Source organism: Hemitrygon akajei, chromosome 5 (genome assembly GCF_048418815.1).
Source record: "Hemitrygon akajei chromosome 5, sHemAka1.3, whole genome shotgun sequence".
NCBI classification, from domain to species: Eukaryota; Metazoa; Chordata; class Chondrichthyes; order Myliobatiformes; family Dasyatidae; genus Hemitrygon; species Hemitrygon akajei.
The window spans coordinates 27,497,352-27,517,302 of record NC_133128.1 but is presented as its reverse complement, the minus strand read 5'-3'; the positions used below and the strand labels follow the sequence as shown (position 1 = coordinate 27,517,302).

General features: G+C 40.0%; 1 protein-coding gene and 1 long non-coding RNA gene across 4 annotated transcripts in view; one reads left to right on the top strand and one right to left on the bottom strand.

The window, feature by feature from the left end:
• LOC140727573 (uncharacterized) overlaps window positions 1-19,951 on the top strand; it is a 92,857-nt gene that overhangs the window by 58,771 nt on the left and 14,135 nt on the right. The gene's annotated exons all lie outside the window — the stretch shown is intronic.
• On the bottom strand, window positions 1,251-12,818 carry cfap298 (cilia and flagella associated protein 298). 3 transcript variants are annotated; one of them, XM_073045063.1, is made up of 8 exons: window positions 12,707-12,818; window positions 10,052-10,192; window positions 7,755-7,922; window positions 7,364-7,431; window positions 5,987-6,145; window positions 5,647-5,778; window positions 2,540-2,635; window positions 1,251-1,619 (listed from the first exon to the last, which is right to left on the bottom strand). In XM_073045063.1, exons 2-8 carry the CDS (start codon window positions 10,188-10,190, stop codon window positions 1,506-1,508), a joined length of 876 nt encoding a protein of 291 aa, XP_072901164.1. In that variant the 5' UTR covers window positions 10,191-10,192; window positions 12,707-12,818; the 3' UTR covers window positions 1,251-1,505. The 3 variants fall into 3 exon arrangements, with proteins under 3 accessions (XP_072901164.1, XP_072901165.1, XP_072901166.1); XM_073045064.1 differs by having other exon boundaries at window positions 12,712-12,817; XM_073045065.1 differs by lacking the exon at window positions 12,707-12,818 and adding an exon at window positions 12,243-12,625.

Here is a 19,951-nt window from a genome sequence, read left to right as displayed (position 1 = left end):
GAGTCAGTATTCAGTATGTAGACAGTTAGCCCTAGCATTTGTGTAATTTTTGTTTAATAAGTAGGAACTTGTTGATATCAGGCACTTGAATTACTAGAATGCCTCTGTGCTAAAGAGAAAACATGCACAACCACCTGCAAAAGAATCCTCTAATGAGCAAATCAAGACCAAAACAAAACTTGAGTTTTAAATAATGTTTAGAAAGTGATTGATGAAGTAAAATAGGAAAACACATTTAAGAGATAGTTTAGGAACAGTAAAAACTGTTTAAAAAGAAATCTCCAGATTATATATTTACACATTACCAGGGCAAAAGGATTACTTTGTAGTAATTATGCCTGCCCAAAATTTTAAAAATCACTTGTATACAAAATTTTAAATATTTCTACCTAACTGGACACTGTCTGGCTTCATGACCCATAATCTTACCACAACTGACCTCTGTATCCAACAAGGTGGTACAGCTTCCTAACCACAGATAGGCTTTGAATATCAAATTGTGATGCATTCCCCAACCACTCCAGAATTCCTTGCCAATATTCTTAACCATTTTTAATGCTGCAAATACTTTTGTCAATCAAAGGCTCTTTTGTTTCTAAATGTGAGAAATAAACATTTAAATAAAGTTGCAATAACAATGCAAAACATCTCAAATAAAGCCAAGTCAGGCACTTAAATCAAATTGAAAAATATATAGCAGGTTATGTAGCATGTGCTAGCATGTTTTTTTGTTTTTAGGAAGGGAAAAAAAGCACATCTTAAATCATAGGGAAAGGGACAACAGAGAATGCATATGATAGGGTGGAGATTGAGAAGCTGACAGTGTTTGTGCCAGCTGAGAGGTGGTCGTGAAGCTGTGTTAATTTGTCTGGAGGTGGTGTAAATGAAGTGAGATAAATTAGAGGGAAATTTTTTTTAAATGCAGTAACTGAAATACAGGACATGGGCACTTGATTCCCACTTTGCAACATGCATGCACTCATGTACAAGAGATACTGAAGGGTTTGGGTCCAGTATTGGTCAGCACTAAGGAGAATGAAGTACAACTAGAGAGCAAGCAAGCAGTTTCTAAATATGCACAAGCATTAATACAGAAGTTGCTCTTCAACTTGCTTCATAACACTGAGCACTGATAGCCTCAGAAATGCTTGCAAAGTTAAATTTGAGCCAGTGGCTTTTTTCTAAGATATTGCAGAATCCTTTAACTTTTTAAATCTGTGCATGAATCCTGAAGAATGTACAGCAAAATATAAATCGGAAAATAAATATTTATTTAACATAATACAAGTGTTCCTGAATTTCAGCATGTGTAAAAGCTTCCACCAAACAAATCTATCATTAACAATATTTTGAAAGCTAGAATTTTCCATTTGTTCAAAAGGTAAAAGAGGCTTAGAGAATGACAGATTTCATTAGCTAAACTGCAAATAGTTTACATGGGAACATCATGGCATCCTCATTGTTTATGATAGCAAAGCAGCAAAGTCTGCCAGATGAGTTGATCTCTATTTTCCAGGACCCCATCTGATATTGCTTACACCCTGAAACTGCCTTTTCAGAGCATGTCTATCTGCCCAAGCTGAATCAAGATAGCATTCATCATCATTTTCATCAAGTTTCTGAAAAAAAAAATCAAATTAGAAATGTTCATTGAAAAAAAAACTAAACCTGCATTTTAAACAAATTTTTAAACTAGAAAAGAAAATGTAACCTTTTTTAATCTATTATTCAGTTTGCAGCTCTAGTCACTAACATTGTTCTGAAATTCAGTGATCAGAGATTATCCCTTCTCATATCAAAATTGCACAAACTCCAAGATAGGAGTTCGCCAACACCACTACAACTGCGGCAACATAAGCTTGATACTGTACTCAAATTCTATTACAATGAAGGCCTTCAAAACATTTTACTTTGAATTGCTATTTTCTAACCATGTGACAGTTTAATACCAATTTCTCCAATATACTTTCAGGTGGTTTCATCATTAACATGATTATGAATTATGTCTTGCTCAATTCCATATATCTGCCCTTGCCCCATGTCTTGAAGTTCTTGGTTATCAAATTTATCAATCACAAGCTTGCTTATAATAGCATCAAATGCCACTTCAGAAAGCTACTTTTAAACAGTTACCATAATTTGGACATAGAAAGACAATTCTTGACTATATTTCTGGAATGCCTGCCTTTTTGTTTTTTTGGTTATGTTCCCAAATCCTAGACTTCCAACTCAGAGTGATATTATCCATCTACATTCTGTTCTTAGTATCTTAATCTTCAATAACATCACTTCTTATCATCTGAATTTGAAGGGTGTACAATGAATGAAGTTCCAGTAATCATTCTGGTAACTCTACACGATAGTGCCCCAAAATCTGTATATCCTTCCAATACCAATCCCTGCAGGACACAAGTCATACTGTTCCATTCAGAATATCTGAGTATTGCCCCCATTGTGTCAATACTCAAAAAATTTCCTTGTTAATTTTCAGATTAAATGAAGGATAAAACTTCATGTAAGGTAGATAAAATTGCTGTACCTTGAGTTCTTCTTGTCTCCTGTGGTAATACATCATCATTTGCTTCTGTTCATCCTCTGTGATAATTGGTTCTCTGGCTGGAGCACCATGACTTTGCTAATGATAAAACAAAGCCACAAATTAGCATTCAGTTGCTAATGCTGCTTTGTTATTTTATTGTTATTATTAAATCTTTTCCTCTTTTCCTTTTGTTCTAATGTTTTTCTCTAGTACTTTGCTCCCACGAGCTTTGTTTAGATATGTTCAGGTTATTCACAAGGTCACAACATCCCAACTTTTATACCATGCCTTAACTTCGCAAGCATGCCATTTGCTTCCTTCACCACTCTATCTTCTAACCATGGTTCAAGGGACTATGGACTTGAATCCAAGATCCATCTGTTTAGCAACATTTCGGAGTGCTCTGCCTTTTACTGTGGAAGCTTCAGAGAGAGTGCAGAGGAGATTTACCAGGATGCTGCCTGGATTAGAGAGCATGTCTACGAGGACAGACTGAGCAAACTAAGGGTTTTCTCTTTGTAGCAAAGAAGAATCAGAGGTGACTTGATGGGTGTAAAGATAAGAGACATAGATACAAGGAGGTATAATTTTATGGTGATTAAAGGAAAGTGTGGGGGGGGGAATGTCAGAGTTAAGTTTTATACAGAGTGGTGGGTGTGTGGAATGCACTGCAAGGATGATGTTAGAAGCCGATACATTAGGGACATTTAGAAACTTAGATATTCACATGAATGATAGAAAAATGGAAGGAAATGTAGGAGGGAAGGATTAGATTGATCTTGGAGTAGGTTAAAACATTGGTACATTATGGGCCAAAGGTTTTATTCTATGCTGTTTACACTATACTGTGTTCTAAGTCATTAATATATATGATAAAAACAATGACCCCCAACACTGATTCCTGCAGTACACCACTGGTCACAGACTTCCAAGCAGATAAGCATTCTTGCACCGCTACTTTGCCGACTATCTGCAAGATAATTTTGGATCCAATTAGCTACCTCACCTTCAGTGCCATATGCCTGAATGCTTTGAATGAGCTGGCAATGTGGGACCTTATCTAATAATTTACTGAAGTCCATGTGGACAATGTCTAGTGTACTGCCTTCATCAGTCATTTTAGTTAACACCTTTTTAAAAAAAAAACAACTCAAATTATTGATAGGATTTGCCACACTGATCATCCTTGATTAGCACCCGCCTTTCCAAATATATTTGATTCTTATCCCTTATTTTCTGCAAGAATTCTCCTACCACTGATACAAGCATCATATACTGAGCTACCTGGATTATCCAGCTATCCTTAATTTAAAAAAAAAAGCGCACATTACCTATCCTCCAATTTTCTGGCACCTCACTGTGGCTAAAGAAGAGACAAATAATTGTCAAAGCCCAAGCTATATTTCCCCACAGCATACATGTCATCTGGTTTTGGGAATTTATTAAGCTTGGGCATCCCATAACATCTAACATCATCTCCTTAAAACTAACCATCTCTACAAACCTCTCAAACTGCCACCTTCCATGTCCTCCTCCTGGGTGACTTGTCAAGAGTCCAAGTTTTAATTTCAGCTTCTCTCTTCCTTTAGCCCATGGATTTTAGTGTTTTCTACCATGGAGATACAAATTATTTATTTTCTTTAAATGTGCTGTATCAGCTTACAACAGGTACCGTCCCACTGATATTCTGTGGCATCACTTCTCATTGTCCTAACCAGGTGAATTATCTGCAGACATTTATTGGTTAATGTATTTTTTACATCTCAATTTTGAAAGACATGGGGGGGGCAGTTTTCTTTTGGGTTTTGCTAATCTGTAATTTTGTGGGTGTATGGGTTGTCCAGGGAGGGGAAACACCTCTGGTAAAGGGGCTTGTCGTGTCCATTATGAGGCAGCACACTCACCTTTGGGCCACACTGGACACACAGGTCCTCTCCTGTGGCTCCAAGTAGCTGTTTGCATTTGACAGCATCCACACCCCAGTGTATCGCTTCAACAGGCCAACTAAACCAGGTGAGGGTAACTGGCAGGCCTCATACCCTGGTGAGATAAGGACTTGCCTGTTGTAGCATGTGAAGTCAGCTCCAATGTACAGAGATGTAAAAAATACATTAACCAACAAGCAGGAAGGTGGCTCTGCAAAGCTTCGTGGAGTGAAATGGGCATGACATGACACAGAAGTAGTCATTGTCGTCTACTGCAACCAAGTTAGACCGCAGTTTGTGACTACTAATCATATCACTGGTCCTGAACTTCTGAGGTCGAGAGTGTGGAACTGCCTCAGTGCAATGGTTTTTCCACTTTAAAAACTCTTATACACAGGTCTCCTGTCATTGCTGGAAATGACGACTTCTTAAGCCCAGCATCCAAACTGGGGCATGGGCTGCCAGAGGCAGCTCCCTGGAGCCCTCCTGAACCATTCTTAGGTATTTCCTAGGTGTAGCCAATCTTCTTAGTGTATCATTCCTCTCCCAGAGATGCGGTCCTTGGAGCTTCTGTTGGCATTTCTATAACACTTTTTAAAAAAAAAAATAATAAATCGGATGGGTTGGTAGCCCCTTGTCTAACCCTCCACCTGTTGCAGCTGGGCTTAGAACCATCCATGGCAAAGCTGGATATGATGGACAACCAAGAATGTTGTGAAAGCTCCAGAGAAATACTGGAAGATTAGCAAATGCCCACAATCCTGAAGACGGTTGAGATAGTGTATTTACAACAGTGATGAATAAGTTTTAACAGATCAAAGTTACCAGGATTTACACAGCTTAGTTTTACTGCCTCACATCTATTCCTCTAAATTTGAAGCTGTAGTGGGGCTTGAGAAAGGGAAAATGAAACATTTTTCACTCTTTGCAAATCAAGTGCTTCTGATACTATTCTTAAATCTCAAAGAAGCAATCTAAAATTACTTTGTTTACTCTCTCCGGCAAATCGCAACTTTAATTTAAAAAAAACAATCCTCTTATTTAGCCCACTCTAAAATATCTCAACTCAGTAAGGGGGGGGGGGGGGGGAAGGAACTCAAAGTTATTCATCTTGTGTTCATGATTAAATTCTTAAAGTATTAGGCTGGTAATGCATTAAAGTACTCTTGTCCACATATTTACCTTTTGTATCTTTACAACAATTTTGGTTTTCTCATTTTTGCCAACATAATCAGATAGTTTCTTTCCTCTTTGCAACTCTTTTCCAGCCCACCACAGACGAGCCTCAGAGTCTTCAATCACCATTTTCCCAGCCTACCAAAATAATACGATTATACAATAATTTAATATCAAATACAATAATCTTTTCATTAGCTGCTTATTTCCATTTTATTGAAACTTTAAGAAAAAAATAATCTGTAAACATCCATATAACTCAAATAAATGTAGGTGAAGAAATAGAATTCAAGCTGCACTCATCTATCAGTTAACTCCCTTATGGTACATATGGTTTTCTACTTGCCTGCAATCCCGACAGATCTTCTTTCCCTTCAAATTCTTGTCGGATTGGATCATGTGGTGGAAGTCCCATGGGATAAACTATCATAACAGCTCCTCGCAGTTGGTCAAGTGCTTCATTAACCATCTCCATTGTTACACATACGTTAGCCTGAATTTGTTTCTTATATAAAAGAGAGAACCAATCTTTCACTTGAGTTGCTTGTATTTGTCATAACTAAGTTATTAAACTTTTACCAAACAGTGCTCCTTAATGAGAAATACCCTTTAACCAGGGACATACAGTAGAAGCAGCTTAACTCAACTTGTACAATTACCCATATGGTAATCATCAGCTCAGGATAAAAATTAAGGATTTCTGATTTCAATCAGAAGTAAGACCTGCTAGAAAGTGAGTCGATGGACATGAGGAAAATTGAGGGCAAGATTAAGTTTAACAATGCTAAAGAAGTATTTGAACAGTTTTTCAATGTATTTATCAATCATAGAATATCGTTACATTCAAACTTTTTTGAAAATAAACCATTCCGATGACCACGAAATGTCCCTTATTTGTTTAAAATGGATTTCTGGCGTGTTAAAATTAAGTATTAGAGTTGTGTATAGTTCTAGTTGCCACACTACTGGAAGGATATGGCAGCAATAGGGACTGCAGAATAGATTCACCAGGATGCTGTCTGGAATGGAGGGCTGTAATTATAAGAGATTAGATAGGCTGAATTTATTCTCACTACAACATAAAAGGTTGAAGAGTAACTTTAGAGGTTTATAAAATAAGGAGCAAGAGGGACAAGTAATCTTTCTTCCAGGGCAGTGAAGGTTTTGTTGTGACAGGTAAGAAATCAAACGGAGATCTGAAGGCTAAGCTTTTCCACAGCAAACATCTGGATCAAGTTGCCAAAGGGGTAGTGGAGACAGTTACCGTACAATTACAATGTTTAAATGGGTATATGGATAGGAAAGGCAGAAAGATACAAGCCAAACATTTACAACAATGATTCGTGTAGATAAGTGTCATATAGTCTGCATGTGTGAAGTAGGTAGAAAGAATCAGTTTTTGTGTTATTTATTTCCTTTTACAATGAATGAACCTTTTCTCCAGAGGTAGAATCTTTCAGATCTATTAAACTAAGGTTTTTATCTTTCCAAGATCTCAATCAAGCATCTTTTTAAAAAAAACTGCAGAGAAGTTAGTTCTCCTGGGGTCCAGGCCAATAAGTAGCCCACAAACAACAACACTAAAATCAACGGTATTTTAATTTTATTCCACTGCTTCCTGCAATCTTCTTGTGCCTAAACAGCTGCCTTGTTAGAATATATTGGGCAGTAATTATACTTGGGTTGTAAAGTGGATTTGGCCATCTTAATTGTAAAAAATTACCTTTGAAATTAGTGCTTTTGCCTCTTCTTTAGTTTTTGTTAAAACTGCTTTCATTGACTGATTTGGAGCTGGAAAAAAGGAAAAGATGACATTTTCAGACTAATTTCCTGAGCAATGTTCCACATCAGCCTTCTTTAAAAGTAAACCAATCAGTAATAATTCCTAATTTTTAGGGTAGCTTTTCTAATAGTAGCTATGAAGCATTTATTTCCTTATAAATCTTTAAGTTTGAACTTCATTTTAGTTTGCAACTGTTTTCATTTCCTGCAACTTAATCTCTTGCAATAGAGGGAATTGGAGAGGAGTCTTCTCAGTCTTGGTGTAGAGTAAATCATGGGAGGACCAAAATCCTGCAAATAGTTTAGAACGTTATCAGCTCCCATCATCTTACCTTGTCCATTTCTCCGTCCAATTTCGTCTTTTTTAAATTCAAAACCTCCACTGGGAATACATTTCTCTGCCCACTCATCTTTCAGTTTGAGTTCTTCTATCTGCTCATCTGTTAGTCCTTGCATATTAATAGGAAGTAAGGTACCATGCTCTGCCAATTCACTTATTTCTAAAAAAAAACACATTTGAAAGCTGAATCAGGATGTTGAGCAGTGTCTTCTAAGTAAGACTTGCACAAAACAATAGGGATTTTCACCAAAATGGATCAGATATTTGCATGATCATTAGCCTACTATTTCATCAATGGATGGAATATTTGTAGATTCTAGACTTCAGCAAAAATTCCAAAACACAAGCTCAATCCATTTGAGAGTGCTATACAGTTATTGAACTGCTATTAAATAGACATTACAAATATTTTCTTGGGTGGATGGAAATTTTCCTAGCTTCCTGGCTAACAGGTATTCCTTAAAAACACACAACAAAAAAAAAACTAAGGGCCAAAATCAGATCTTCTCATTTTCAAATTTAACTTCTGATTTTTTTGAAGAATACATCTCACAATGCTCTGAATCTCACATTAGTGATGTAACCTGAGGTCATTGGGTGCTTCGGGTCTTTCGTCGGACCCCTCACCCAGGTGACCTAGCTGTGGTTGATCAAGTCGAGGCTTGTGTAGAGGTAGCATGTGCTGCAGATCCCTGTGGACTTGGTCTCTTCATTCAGAGCCATCTTAAGGTATTCTCTGCCGCCTTGGTAATGTGGCTAATGGCTCTCTGCCTCCTTATACCAGCTGAGATACTGGCACGATTAGCTGATAGGCAAGAGGCAGCGAGTGGGAATAAAGGGTTCTTTTCTGGTTGACTGCCAGTGACTAGTGGTGTTCCTTAGGAGTTGGTATGTAACCACTACTTTTGACATTGTCAATGATCTGGCTTTGAGGCAAGGTTTGCGGATGATACAAAGATAGGTGGAGGGGTAGGTAGTGCTGAGGAAGCAATGCGATTGCGGCAGGACTTGGACAAACTGGAAGAATGGACAAAAAAGTGGCAGATGGAATGCAGTAAATGTACAATATTGCATTTTGGTAAATGGCACAACAGTGTGGACTATATCTAAATAGGGAGAAGATTCAAACATCAGAGGTGCAGAGGGATGTGGAAGACCTCATGCAAGACTCCTAGAAAGCTAATTTCCAGGTTGAGTCTGTGGTAGAGAAGGCAAATGCAATATTGGCATTTATTTCAAAGGGAATAGAATATAAAAGCAAGGAAATAATTCTGAGGCTTTATAAGACACTAGTCAGGCTGCACTTGGAATATTGTCAACAGTTTTGGGCCCCTCATCTCAGAAAAGATGTGTTGTTATTGGAGAGATTCCCGAAGACATCCATGAGGATTCTGGAAATGAAGGGGTTAACATGAGCATTGGCAGCTTTGGGCGTGTACTCACTGGAACTTACAAGAATGCAGGGGTGATCTCATTGAAACCTACTGAACGTTCAAAGGACCAGATAGGGTAGATGTGGAAAGGATGTTTCCTCTGGTAGGGGGCATCCAGAACTCGAAGGCACAGCCTCAAAATTGAGGGGGTGGCATTTTAGAACAGAGGTAAGGAGGAATTTTTTTAGCCAAAGAGTAGCAAATCTATGGAATGCTCTGCCACAGCCTATGGAGGAGGCCAAGTCTATGGGAATACTTAGGGTGGAAGTTGATTGTTTCCTGACCAGTCAGGGCATCCAAGGATATGGTGAGAAGGCAGGTGTATGGGGTTGAGTGGAATCTAGGATCAGCCTCTGTGGGCTGAATGGTCTAATTCTGCTCCGATGTCTTATGGCTTTGTGAAGAGACTATCCAGTGAAGCCCCGGCAACCCACTTCAACGGGCATGGCAGTTTACTTTCCATCCCTGCCTCCAACAATGGCTGACCATCATCTTGCAGGAGCTGACAGTACTGTGGGAGGAGAACCTGGAGGAGGCCCACGAGAGGAAGCTTGCCAGATACGAGGAACTGGCCATTCATTATGGTTATGTGCAATTTTTCCCAAGGCAGTGGTTTGCCATTGCTTTCTCTGGGCGGTGTGATGGGTGAACTCAGCCATTATCAATACTCTGCCTGGCATCAGTGGTCACATAACCTGCAGGCTAGTGGAGGGAAGCAGCACCTTACACCTCCATTAGTGGAGATGTATCTCCATCGCACCATCCCAATTTTGCTTTCATTAATGACATTTGATTACGTCTAATTTATTCATGCCAATGTATTAACACCTTTTCAGGAACTTTATCAAATACTCACCCGAACAAATCCTGTCTACTTTGAGTCTGCCATTGTAAATGGCCGATACTTGCTTGGTTAGATCCTCCACTGTAACATCTACTGTGGTGTCAAGCAAAAATTGGCTTTCACTGCCATGTTTGATGTGTAATTGAACCATAGCTAGAATTTAAAATAAACAATATTTAGTATACGAAGGTTATACAAGAACAACCCTGGAGGTAAAGAAGAATGGTATGTGACTCGTTGGAGTGGGCAGAGGCCCCCTTTATGGTTTTTGGGAGGGTGGCATAGAAGGTGAAAATGAAAATACAGGAAAAGCCACAGCCACTCATAGAAGAGAGTAGAATTTAATTAAGTTCATAAATTTGTAGTTATAATACAACGGTATCAGCATAACCAAACAGGAAAGAAAAGCAAGGAACATGAGTAGTTTTAGAAGGAATGCCACATATCTCATGAGAACATGAAATAACCTCCACTACCATAACAGTACCGTGTTTTAAAAAATAAAACAAAGTAAGTGAGTTATTACAGGAGAAGGTATTCATTGCAAGAACTAATTCGGCCAGGTGAAGGAAAGTGATTCAACAGGGAAAGGGCTTACCAGTGGTTCTGGTAGAAGATGAAGGTTAATAGTTTTAAACATCCTACATGATGACTATTGGTTAAGGTTAGGAAACCACAAGCTGTTAAAGTGGCAAGCAAAAAAGGAAGAACACGGAAAGAACAGATTGTGTCAACTAGTTGAGTCTATACATGTACCTTGGGAAGGAGGGAGAGTGTGAAGATTCCTGGAAATGAGGTATAGGAAATAATGGCTTGATGTTCAGTTTGTGGGTCATGAGCCAGATAGCGGTAGGAGGAGCCAATCATCACCTGTCAGGTTGAGTAAGGTCAGAGTTTGTCTTGTATACTGATGAACGTAATGTACAAAAGCAGAAAAATTGAAGAAATCATTGCCAGAATAGCGGTCTGCAAATAAAACTAGGGAATGCAGCAGGGGAAGCCTGGGTCTAATATACTAGAGAGTGACTCCTGGTCAAAAAAAGAAAGCCTGGGTGTAAAAAGTGCAGTAAAGTCAAGGTGGAATACAGTAGTTGTGAAATAAAAGCTTGAGGCAGTTGCTGAGCAAATTGATGTGCTTTTGAAAATGAATTTTAGTAGTGAGATAGTGATTTAGATGCATATCATATTTTTTTACTGAGTTAAGTATTGTATGTAATTAGTTTTGCTACAACAAGTGTATGGGACATTGGAAAAAAAGTTGAATTTCCCCATGGGGATGAATAAAGTATCTATCTATCTATGAGCATGATGTACAAAAAGCAACAAGGGTAAATGGCACAAATACAAGTCCAGTCAGTGAAGATGAACTTGTGGACAGTGAGCTGTCCTGGAAGTGGCGTCAAATTACAAAAATAAAGCATTAGAAATAAATCATGAAAAATTACCAAAGTACTCATGAAGTTCAGTTGCAAATAAAGGATTGTAAAAGTCCACAACTGAGGACATCTGTGTGATGTGGCGTCTCAGGAAGGTGGCATCTATCACTAAAGATTCTCACCATACAAGACATGCCCTCTTCTCATTACTACAATTAGTTATGGAAGGATGAAGACCCACACAATGATTCAGGAACAGCTTCTTCCTCTCCACCATCAGAACTCTGAATGGTCCATGAATATGACCTCATTATTAATCTTTTGTATTTATATATTTTTAAGTGCATTAGTTTTTATGTCTTGCAGCGTGCTGCTGCGAAAATACAAATTAATGTCATAAGTCAGCAATAATGAACTTGATCCATCATAGGTAAAACATTTCCATAAGAAATCAGCATCCACTATTAAAGTCCCCAGCCATCTAAGTCATGCTGCCTTCTTACTACCTCAATTGGGCAGAAGGTTTAGAAGCTTTTCACCCCACACAACCAGTTTCAGGAAAAGTTGTTATCCTGCAACTATCAGACTCCTGAACCTGCACGGATAGCTTCATTCACCATTACTTTGAACCGACTCACTTTCAAGGAATCTTTACTAATCCTGTTCTCGGTATTGCTTTAATTTGCACAGTTTGTCTTTTGCACATTGGTGTTTGTCGGTCTTTGTTCGTGTATAATTTTTCGTAATTTTTTTTTACTGCATTTCTATTTTTCCTGTAGATGGAAGAAAATGAATCTCGAGGTAGAGTAGTGGTTACGTACACGTACCTTAGCAATAAATTTACTTTGACCTTTGATGAAAGACGCAAATAAAAACTGGGGGTAGTTGGTAGCAAAGAACTTGCTTTAAACAGAGTGCAGATGCTGGAATCCAGAACAACTCACAATGCGCTGGAGAAACTCAGCGGGTCAAGCAGCATCTCTGCCACAGTCCTGGTGTCTCGACGCGAAACACCGAGTGCCCATTTCCCTCCATAAATGCTGCTCGACCCGCCAACCGCCTCCTCCTCGTCGTATGTTGAACTTCTCCCTAATACCGAGTAAATTAAAATGATTTTTTTATATTTTAATTTCTGGCTGTTACTCGGACCCAGGACGCTGTTTTCGAAACGGGACCACAAGTTGCTATGGTGACCACGAGACTCCACAATTTAACAGCTTCGGAACAGAAGAAATGAAATGCACAGCACTTGTTGAAATTAAAAGTATTAATTCCCCACAATTGGACATACCTTACCCAACAGACGCAACAGCCGGAGCTTTAATCTCTCCGAGCACAGGCTACGGGAGAGCTTAACGCTTTGCAGGCGCACGAAAAACAACCCGGAAGAACATACTGGAAACTGGCGGTGTACCCTTTGGGCGCATGCGCGTTGACGTGACTTGCCGGCGCCTCACTCGGACGCGCATGTCCATGTAACACCACAAAAAAAGTACTTTCTTGATTTTTGGCTTTAGAAGAAAGATCCCTGATTGTAAATGGTGTCTGTAAGATTCTCCATTAGAAAGAGTCAAGGTATTCAAGATTTTAGGTGTCTGGTTTGATGAAAGACTTACTTGGAGGGTCCATGTAGATAAAACAATTGGAAAGTGTGAGAAAGTTTTAAATGTTATGAGAAGTATTGCTGGATGTGATTGGGAAGCAGGGTGGGAAACTATGTACTTAATATATCGAGCTATGATTAGGTCAGCTATTGATTATGGTTGTATTGCTTATGGTTCCGCTGCTACGGCAGTGCTTGAAAAATTAGACATTGTGCAGTCCAAAGCACTTAGACTCTGTTGTGGAACTTTTAGAACAACAGTCCCTGCATTATGTGTGAAGATGGGAGAAGCGTCTCTATATTTAAGGTGAATTAAGTTGGGGTTACAGTATTGGGCAAAACTAAATGGCTTCAATCACAGCTGTCCATCAAAATGTCTTTTGCAGGAGACGTCGGAGAGTCAAAGTAAAATTAAAAGATATCCATTTTTAGATTTGGTTAATAACTGGGCTGTGAAACTGAAATTGATTGAGGGAGACATAGCTGACCAAATTTGCTTGCCACCCATTCCTTGTTGGCTTTTGCCAGAACCAGAAGTAGACCTATTCCTCCTTTTTCAGCTTCAAGGAAACAGAGCAATTTCAACAGCATTGATTGTAAATGAATATTTAAATAATAAATGGGGATCTTATCTGAAGATTTTTACTGATGGCTCAGTGGACCCAGAGAGCAGAAAGGCAGGATTTGGGATGTACGTGTCTCAACTTGGAGTTGAGATTGGTCACCGGGTTTCAGATGATGTTTCTGTCTTTGCAGCAGAATTATTAGCAATCCTCTGGGCCTTATGGTGATAGAAGACTCTTGACCATGCAGGGTTATCATCTATTCAGATTCTGCTGCTGCCTTAGAGGCTATAAAAGGGAATAAATCAAAAGCTTGTCTGGATATAGTTATTGAGGTTCTCTTAGTTTCTTTTAGAGAAGGGAAGATGGATTGTGAAGTCAGATTTACATGGATACCTGGGCATGCTGGGGTGGAGGGAAATGAAATTGTGGATGGCATTGCAAAGTCTTCCTTACAGAGCTGGCAAGTAGGAATTAGAATACCCCTAGGCAGAGCAGAATTGAGAAGTAGGATAAAGAAAAGGCATAAAGAAGAAGTGGTAGGAGGATTGGGAAAATGAATTAAAGGGAAGGCATTTCTTTTCTAGTCACCCACTAGTTAAAAAGGTCTCAGACTGTTACTCTTTAAATCATAGAGATATTGTGAAATTAACAAGACTTAGGTTGGGGCATTGTGGGCTAAACTATTATTTAAAGATAATAGGAAAACATCCTACTGGATTATGTGACTGTGGTAGTCCAGAGACAGTTCAGCATGTTTTACTGAGTTGTAATCGATATAAAATTGAAAGAAGCATATTGTTCAAGAGGCTGACTTAAGTGTATTTTGTTTTTCTGTTAAATCTTTGGCCACCAAGAGAACCACCATCTGATTGAAGAGTTTATTATTCCGTTTTTACGTACAACTAGTTTATATTTGAGAATTTTGAGTTTCTTGAAATTCTATCATTAATTATACATCCTGCAGAGGGCAGTAATACGCCTAGATGCATCTAAACTGTTGGACATGGAAGAGGAAGCGTATTCTTGGCGACCATCCGTTCAGGCGCTTGCGTGTTGATATATATTGCCGGCTCTACCTCATCCAGGGCGGCACTATTTGTTTCTAAGGTTTATTTGCTGTGCCTTGGGGTTTATATTTTCCTCCAGAATGACATAGAAAATAGGTGCAGGAGTAGGCCATTCAGCCCTTCCAGCCTGCACCGCCATTCAATATGATCATGGCGGATCATCCAACGCAGAACCCTGTACCTGCTTTCTCTCCATACCCCCGATCCCTTTAGCCACAAGGGTCATATGTAACTCCCTCTTAAATATAGCTAATGAACCGGCCTCAACTGTTTCCTGTGGCAGAGAATTCCACAGATTCACCACTCTCTGTATGAAGAAGTTTTTTTCTCATCTCGGTCCTAAAAGGCACATGCTGAACTGTCTCTGGACTACCACAGTCACATAATCCAGTAGGATGTTTTCCTATTATCTTTAAATAATAGTTTAGCCCACAATGCCCCAACCTAAGTCTTGTTAATTTCACAATATCTCTATGATTTAAAGAGTAACGGTCTGAGACCTTTTTAACTTTAAACTGTGACCCCTCGTTCTGGACTTCCCCAACATCGGGAACAATCTTCCTGCATCTAGCCTGTCCAATCCCTTTAGAATTTTATACGTTTCAATAAGATCCCCCCTCAATCTTCTAAATTCCAGTGAGTATAAGCCTAGTCGAACCAGTCTTTCTTCATATGAAAGTCCTGCCATCCCAGGAATCAATCTGGTGAACCTTCTTTGTACTCCCTCCATGGCAAGAATGTCTTTCCTCAGATTAGGGGACCAAAACTGCACAAAATACTCCAGGTGTGGTCTCATCAAGGCTTTGTACAAATGCAGGAGAACCTCCCTGCTCCTGTACTCGAATCCTCTTGCAATGAATGCCAACATACCAGTCGCCTTTTTCACCACCTGCTGTACCTGCATGCCCACCTTCAATGACTGGTGTACAATGACACCCAGGTCTCATTGCACCTCCCCTTTTCCTAATTGGCCACCAAATAATCTGTTTTCCTGTTCTTGCCACCGAAGTGGATAACCTCACATTTATGCACATTAAAATGACAAGTTAACATGTTTCAGCAATTCTCGGAAGTTCTGTTTGAAGATCTGGTGCTTTAACAAGTTACTTTATAAGTTGAAACAACACACACAAAATGCTGGTGGAACACAGCAGGCCAGGCAGCATTTTGTGTGTGTTGTTTGAATTTCCAGCATCTGCAGATTTCCTCGTGTTTACTTTGTAAGTTGGCTGAGTTTCAGCGGTTCATGGTTACAGGTAAAAATTGGTAAACTAAATATGATAAGATGGTTTATTGTTGACACTTGTACCAAGGTACTTTGAACAACTTGTCTTGCATACTGATGAAGGGTTTCGGCCCGAAACGTCGTCACTACCTCCTCCCATAGATGCTGTCTGGCCTGCTGAGTTCTGCCAGCATTTTGTGTTTTTATTTATTTCCAGCATCTGCAGATTCACTCGTGTCGTCTTGCATACTGTTCAATTTATTATAATGCAGTAATGAAATGGTGTAAAGCAAACCTTTAGTTATAACACACATCACAGAGCAAATACAGTACAGGTAGACAGTAAACTGCAAAATCATATTGATGTACACTGAGAGGTCAGGTCGATTTTATTGTACTACGGAATTATTTAACAGTCTCATAACAACAGGATAAGGAGCCATGATTGAGCCTGGTGGTACCTGCTTTCATATCTTCTCCATGGGAGATGCCCTAACCTGCATCTCCACCATTTCTCAGACATTCACACTCACCCCATCTTCCCGCTTGTCCTTACCTACCACCCTATCAACCTCTGCATCCAACACATCATTCTCCGGATGTTTGGGGTGGGTGGAGGTTTTCATTGTGTTGGCTGCTTTTCTAAGCAGCAAAACATGTAGACAGAGTCCGTGGTGGGGAGGTTGGTTTCCATGATGTGCTGAGTTGTATTTGCAACTCTCTTCAGTTTCTTGAAGTAGTTGTTGTACCAAACTATTAATGTACTTGGTCCATTTCTGACACCTGTCTCCACTTTCTTGATCTCTGTCTTCAGCACGGGAGACAAACTTTCTACCAATATCCCTCATAAACCCACCAATTCCCATGGCAATCTTGACTATACCTCTGTCAGTAAAAATACCATTCCATTTTCTCAGTTCCTTCTTTACCGCGTCTGTTCCCAGGATGTGGCTTTCTTTTCCAGGACATCAGAGAAGTTGTCCTCCTTCAAAGAATGGGGGTTCCATTCCTCCACCATTGATGCTGCCCTCACATGCATCTCCACCATTTCCCAAACATCCACACTCTCCCCATCTTCCCACTTGCCCTTGCCTACCAAATACAACTTTACCTCCCCCCCCCCGCTCTTTGCTTTCTGCAGCATTTGCTTCCACTGGCACTTACCCTGACAAGTGGCAGAAGTGCTACACCTGCCCATTCACCTTCTCCCTCACCTCTATTCAGGGCACCAACCAGTCCTTCCAGGTGAGTTAACACTTCACCTGCTGGAGTTGTCTGCTGCATCCAGTGCTCCTGATGTGGCCTTCTCTACACCTGTGAAACCCGACGTAGATTGTGGGCCAGTTTGTTGAGCACCTCAGCTCTACCTGCAAAAAATGGATATTCCTGGTGGCCAATCATTTCAATTCTTATCCCCGTTCCCATTCCAACATGTCAGTTCATGGCCTCCTTTTCTGCCACGTTGAAGGCACTCTCAGGTTGGAGGGAAAATGGCTCATATTGTGTGTAAGTAGCCTCCAACCTGAAGGCATGAAATGTCAATTTCTCAACTTCCAGTACTTTTTTTCCTCCTCTTCCCTCTTTTCCTCACCTACGTATCATCTCCCCTGGTGCTGTTCTTCCTTCCCTTTCTCCAATGATCCACTCTCCTCTCCAATCAGATTCCTCCTTCTCTAGCCCTTTGCCTTTTCCAGCTATCTCCTCCCAGCTTCTTACTTCAAATGTCCCTCCCACAGCCACCCAGCTTCACCTATCAGCATCTAGCTAGTCCTCCATCCCTTCTCCACACCACCTTATTCAGGGATTTTCACCCTCCCTTTCCAGCCATGATGAAGGGTCTTGGTCCAAAATGTCATCTGTTCATTCATTTCCATACATGCTGCCTGACATGCTGAGTTCCTCCAGCAATTAGTATGTATTGCTCTGCATTTCCAATATTTGTTGAACCTCTTATTTATGAATCTGGATAGGATGTTTTCTGTGGTGCATTGATAAAATATTTTGAGGGTCAAAGGACCAAGTTCTTCCTTCTGAGGAAGAAGAAGATGAACAAAATTGGCTTTTATTTGTCACATGTATATAGAAGTGTACAGTGAAATGTTTTATTTGCATCAACAACCAACAGTCTGAGGATGTGTTTGGGGCAGACTTTAAGTGTCACCATGCCAACTTAGCATGCCCATAGTTTACTAACTGTAATCTGTAAGACCATAAGATATAGGACCAGCACTAGGCCATTTGGCCCAACAAGTCTACTATGCCAATTCATCATGGCTGATCCATTTTTCCTTTCAGCCCCAATCACTTGCCTTCTCCCTGTTTCCCTTCATGCTTTGACCAATCAAGAATCTATCAACCTCTGCCTTAAATAAACATACAGCCTTGGCTTCCACAGCTGCCTGTGGCAAAGAGTTCCACAGATTCACCACTTCCTGGCTAAAGAAATTCCTCCTCATCCTTTTATGATGGAGATATCCCTCTATTCTGAGGCTGTGTCCTCTTGTCTTTGACTCTCCCACCACAGGGACCATCCTCTCCACATCCACTCTATCAAGGCCTTTCACCATTCGATAGGTTTCAATTAGGCCACCTTCATTCTTCTGAATTCCAGTGAATACAGGCCCAAAGCCATCAAACGCTCTTCATATAATAAGCTGTTAGATCCTGGAATCATTTTAATGAACCTCCTTTGAACCTTCTCCAGTTTCAGCACAACTTTTCTAAGATAAAGGGCCCAAAACTGTACACAATACACCAAGTGAAGCTTCACAAGTGTTTTCTAAGTATCAATATTACATCTTTGCTTTTATATTCTAGACCTCTTGAAGTGGATGCAAACATCAAATTTGCCTTCCTCATCACAGATTCAACCTGTAAGTTAACCTTTAGGGAATTCTGCACAAGGACTCTTAAGTCCCTTTGTGCCTCAGATTTTTGCATTTCCCCTCTATTTAGAAAATCGTCGACCCTTTCATTTCTTCTACCAAAGGTAATGATCATACACTCCCCCACACTGTATTCCATCTGCCATTTTTTTGCCCATTCTAAGTCCTTCTGTAGCCTCTTTACTTCCTCAAAACTACCTGCCCCTCCAACTATCTTTGTATTGTCTGCAAACTTTGCAATAAAGCCATTAATTTCCCCATCCTAATCATTGACATATAGCGTAAAATAATCACTCCCAACACAAACCCCCATGGAACACCACTAACCACCTGCAGCCAAATTGAAAAGGCTCCCTTTATTCCCACACCTTGCCTCCTGCCAATCAGTCACTACCTTATCCATGCTAGAATCTTTCCTGTAATACTACGGGCTCTTAGCTTGTTCAGCAGCCTCGTGTGGCACCAGAGCACCTGGAGGAAGCCCACGTGGTCATGAGGAGAATGCACAAACTCTTTACAGGACAGTGGTGGGAATTGAACCTCAATCTTCTGATCGCTGGAGCAGTAAACTGTTACACTAACAGCTATGCTAACCGTGCCACCTGGAAGTAGAGCTGGTGAGTTTTCTTGGCTGTGGTATTACTATGATTGGACCAGGACAGGGCTATTGGCAATGTTCACTGCTAGGAAATTGAATCTCTCACTCTTCTTGTCCTCAGCACTGTTGATGTATTTAGAACATTTCCATTGCTCTCCCCTCCCCCTTCCTGAAGAGATGCAGCCTTGCATTAATAGAGCTCTGTCACATCCTATAGAGGGCAGCCCAGGGATAGCTGTGCTCTATTATGTGGAAAATGAAAAGTATCCCTGGACACCGATGCTGACCGTAGCTCATATCAAGAACTTTAGTTGCAGTACATGCTTAAATGGTCATTTACATAGGCTTCCTGATTCTCAGCCTCTACACGGAGCTAAACTTCTGCTGAGATAGCAAGAACAATGAAGTAAGGACACCGTAGAGATATTTTTTAGCCATTTAAAAAATGGCTGAAGCATAATCAATGCCACAAATTTGTGTGCAGCATGCTGTTACAGAGACATGACAACAGCAAATCTATTTATTATAGGAATTGAAGGAGTGTCTAATTTGAATGCATGAAATAGCTTTAAAGAGTAAGGAAAATTAATCA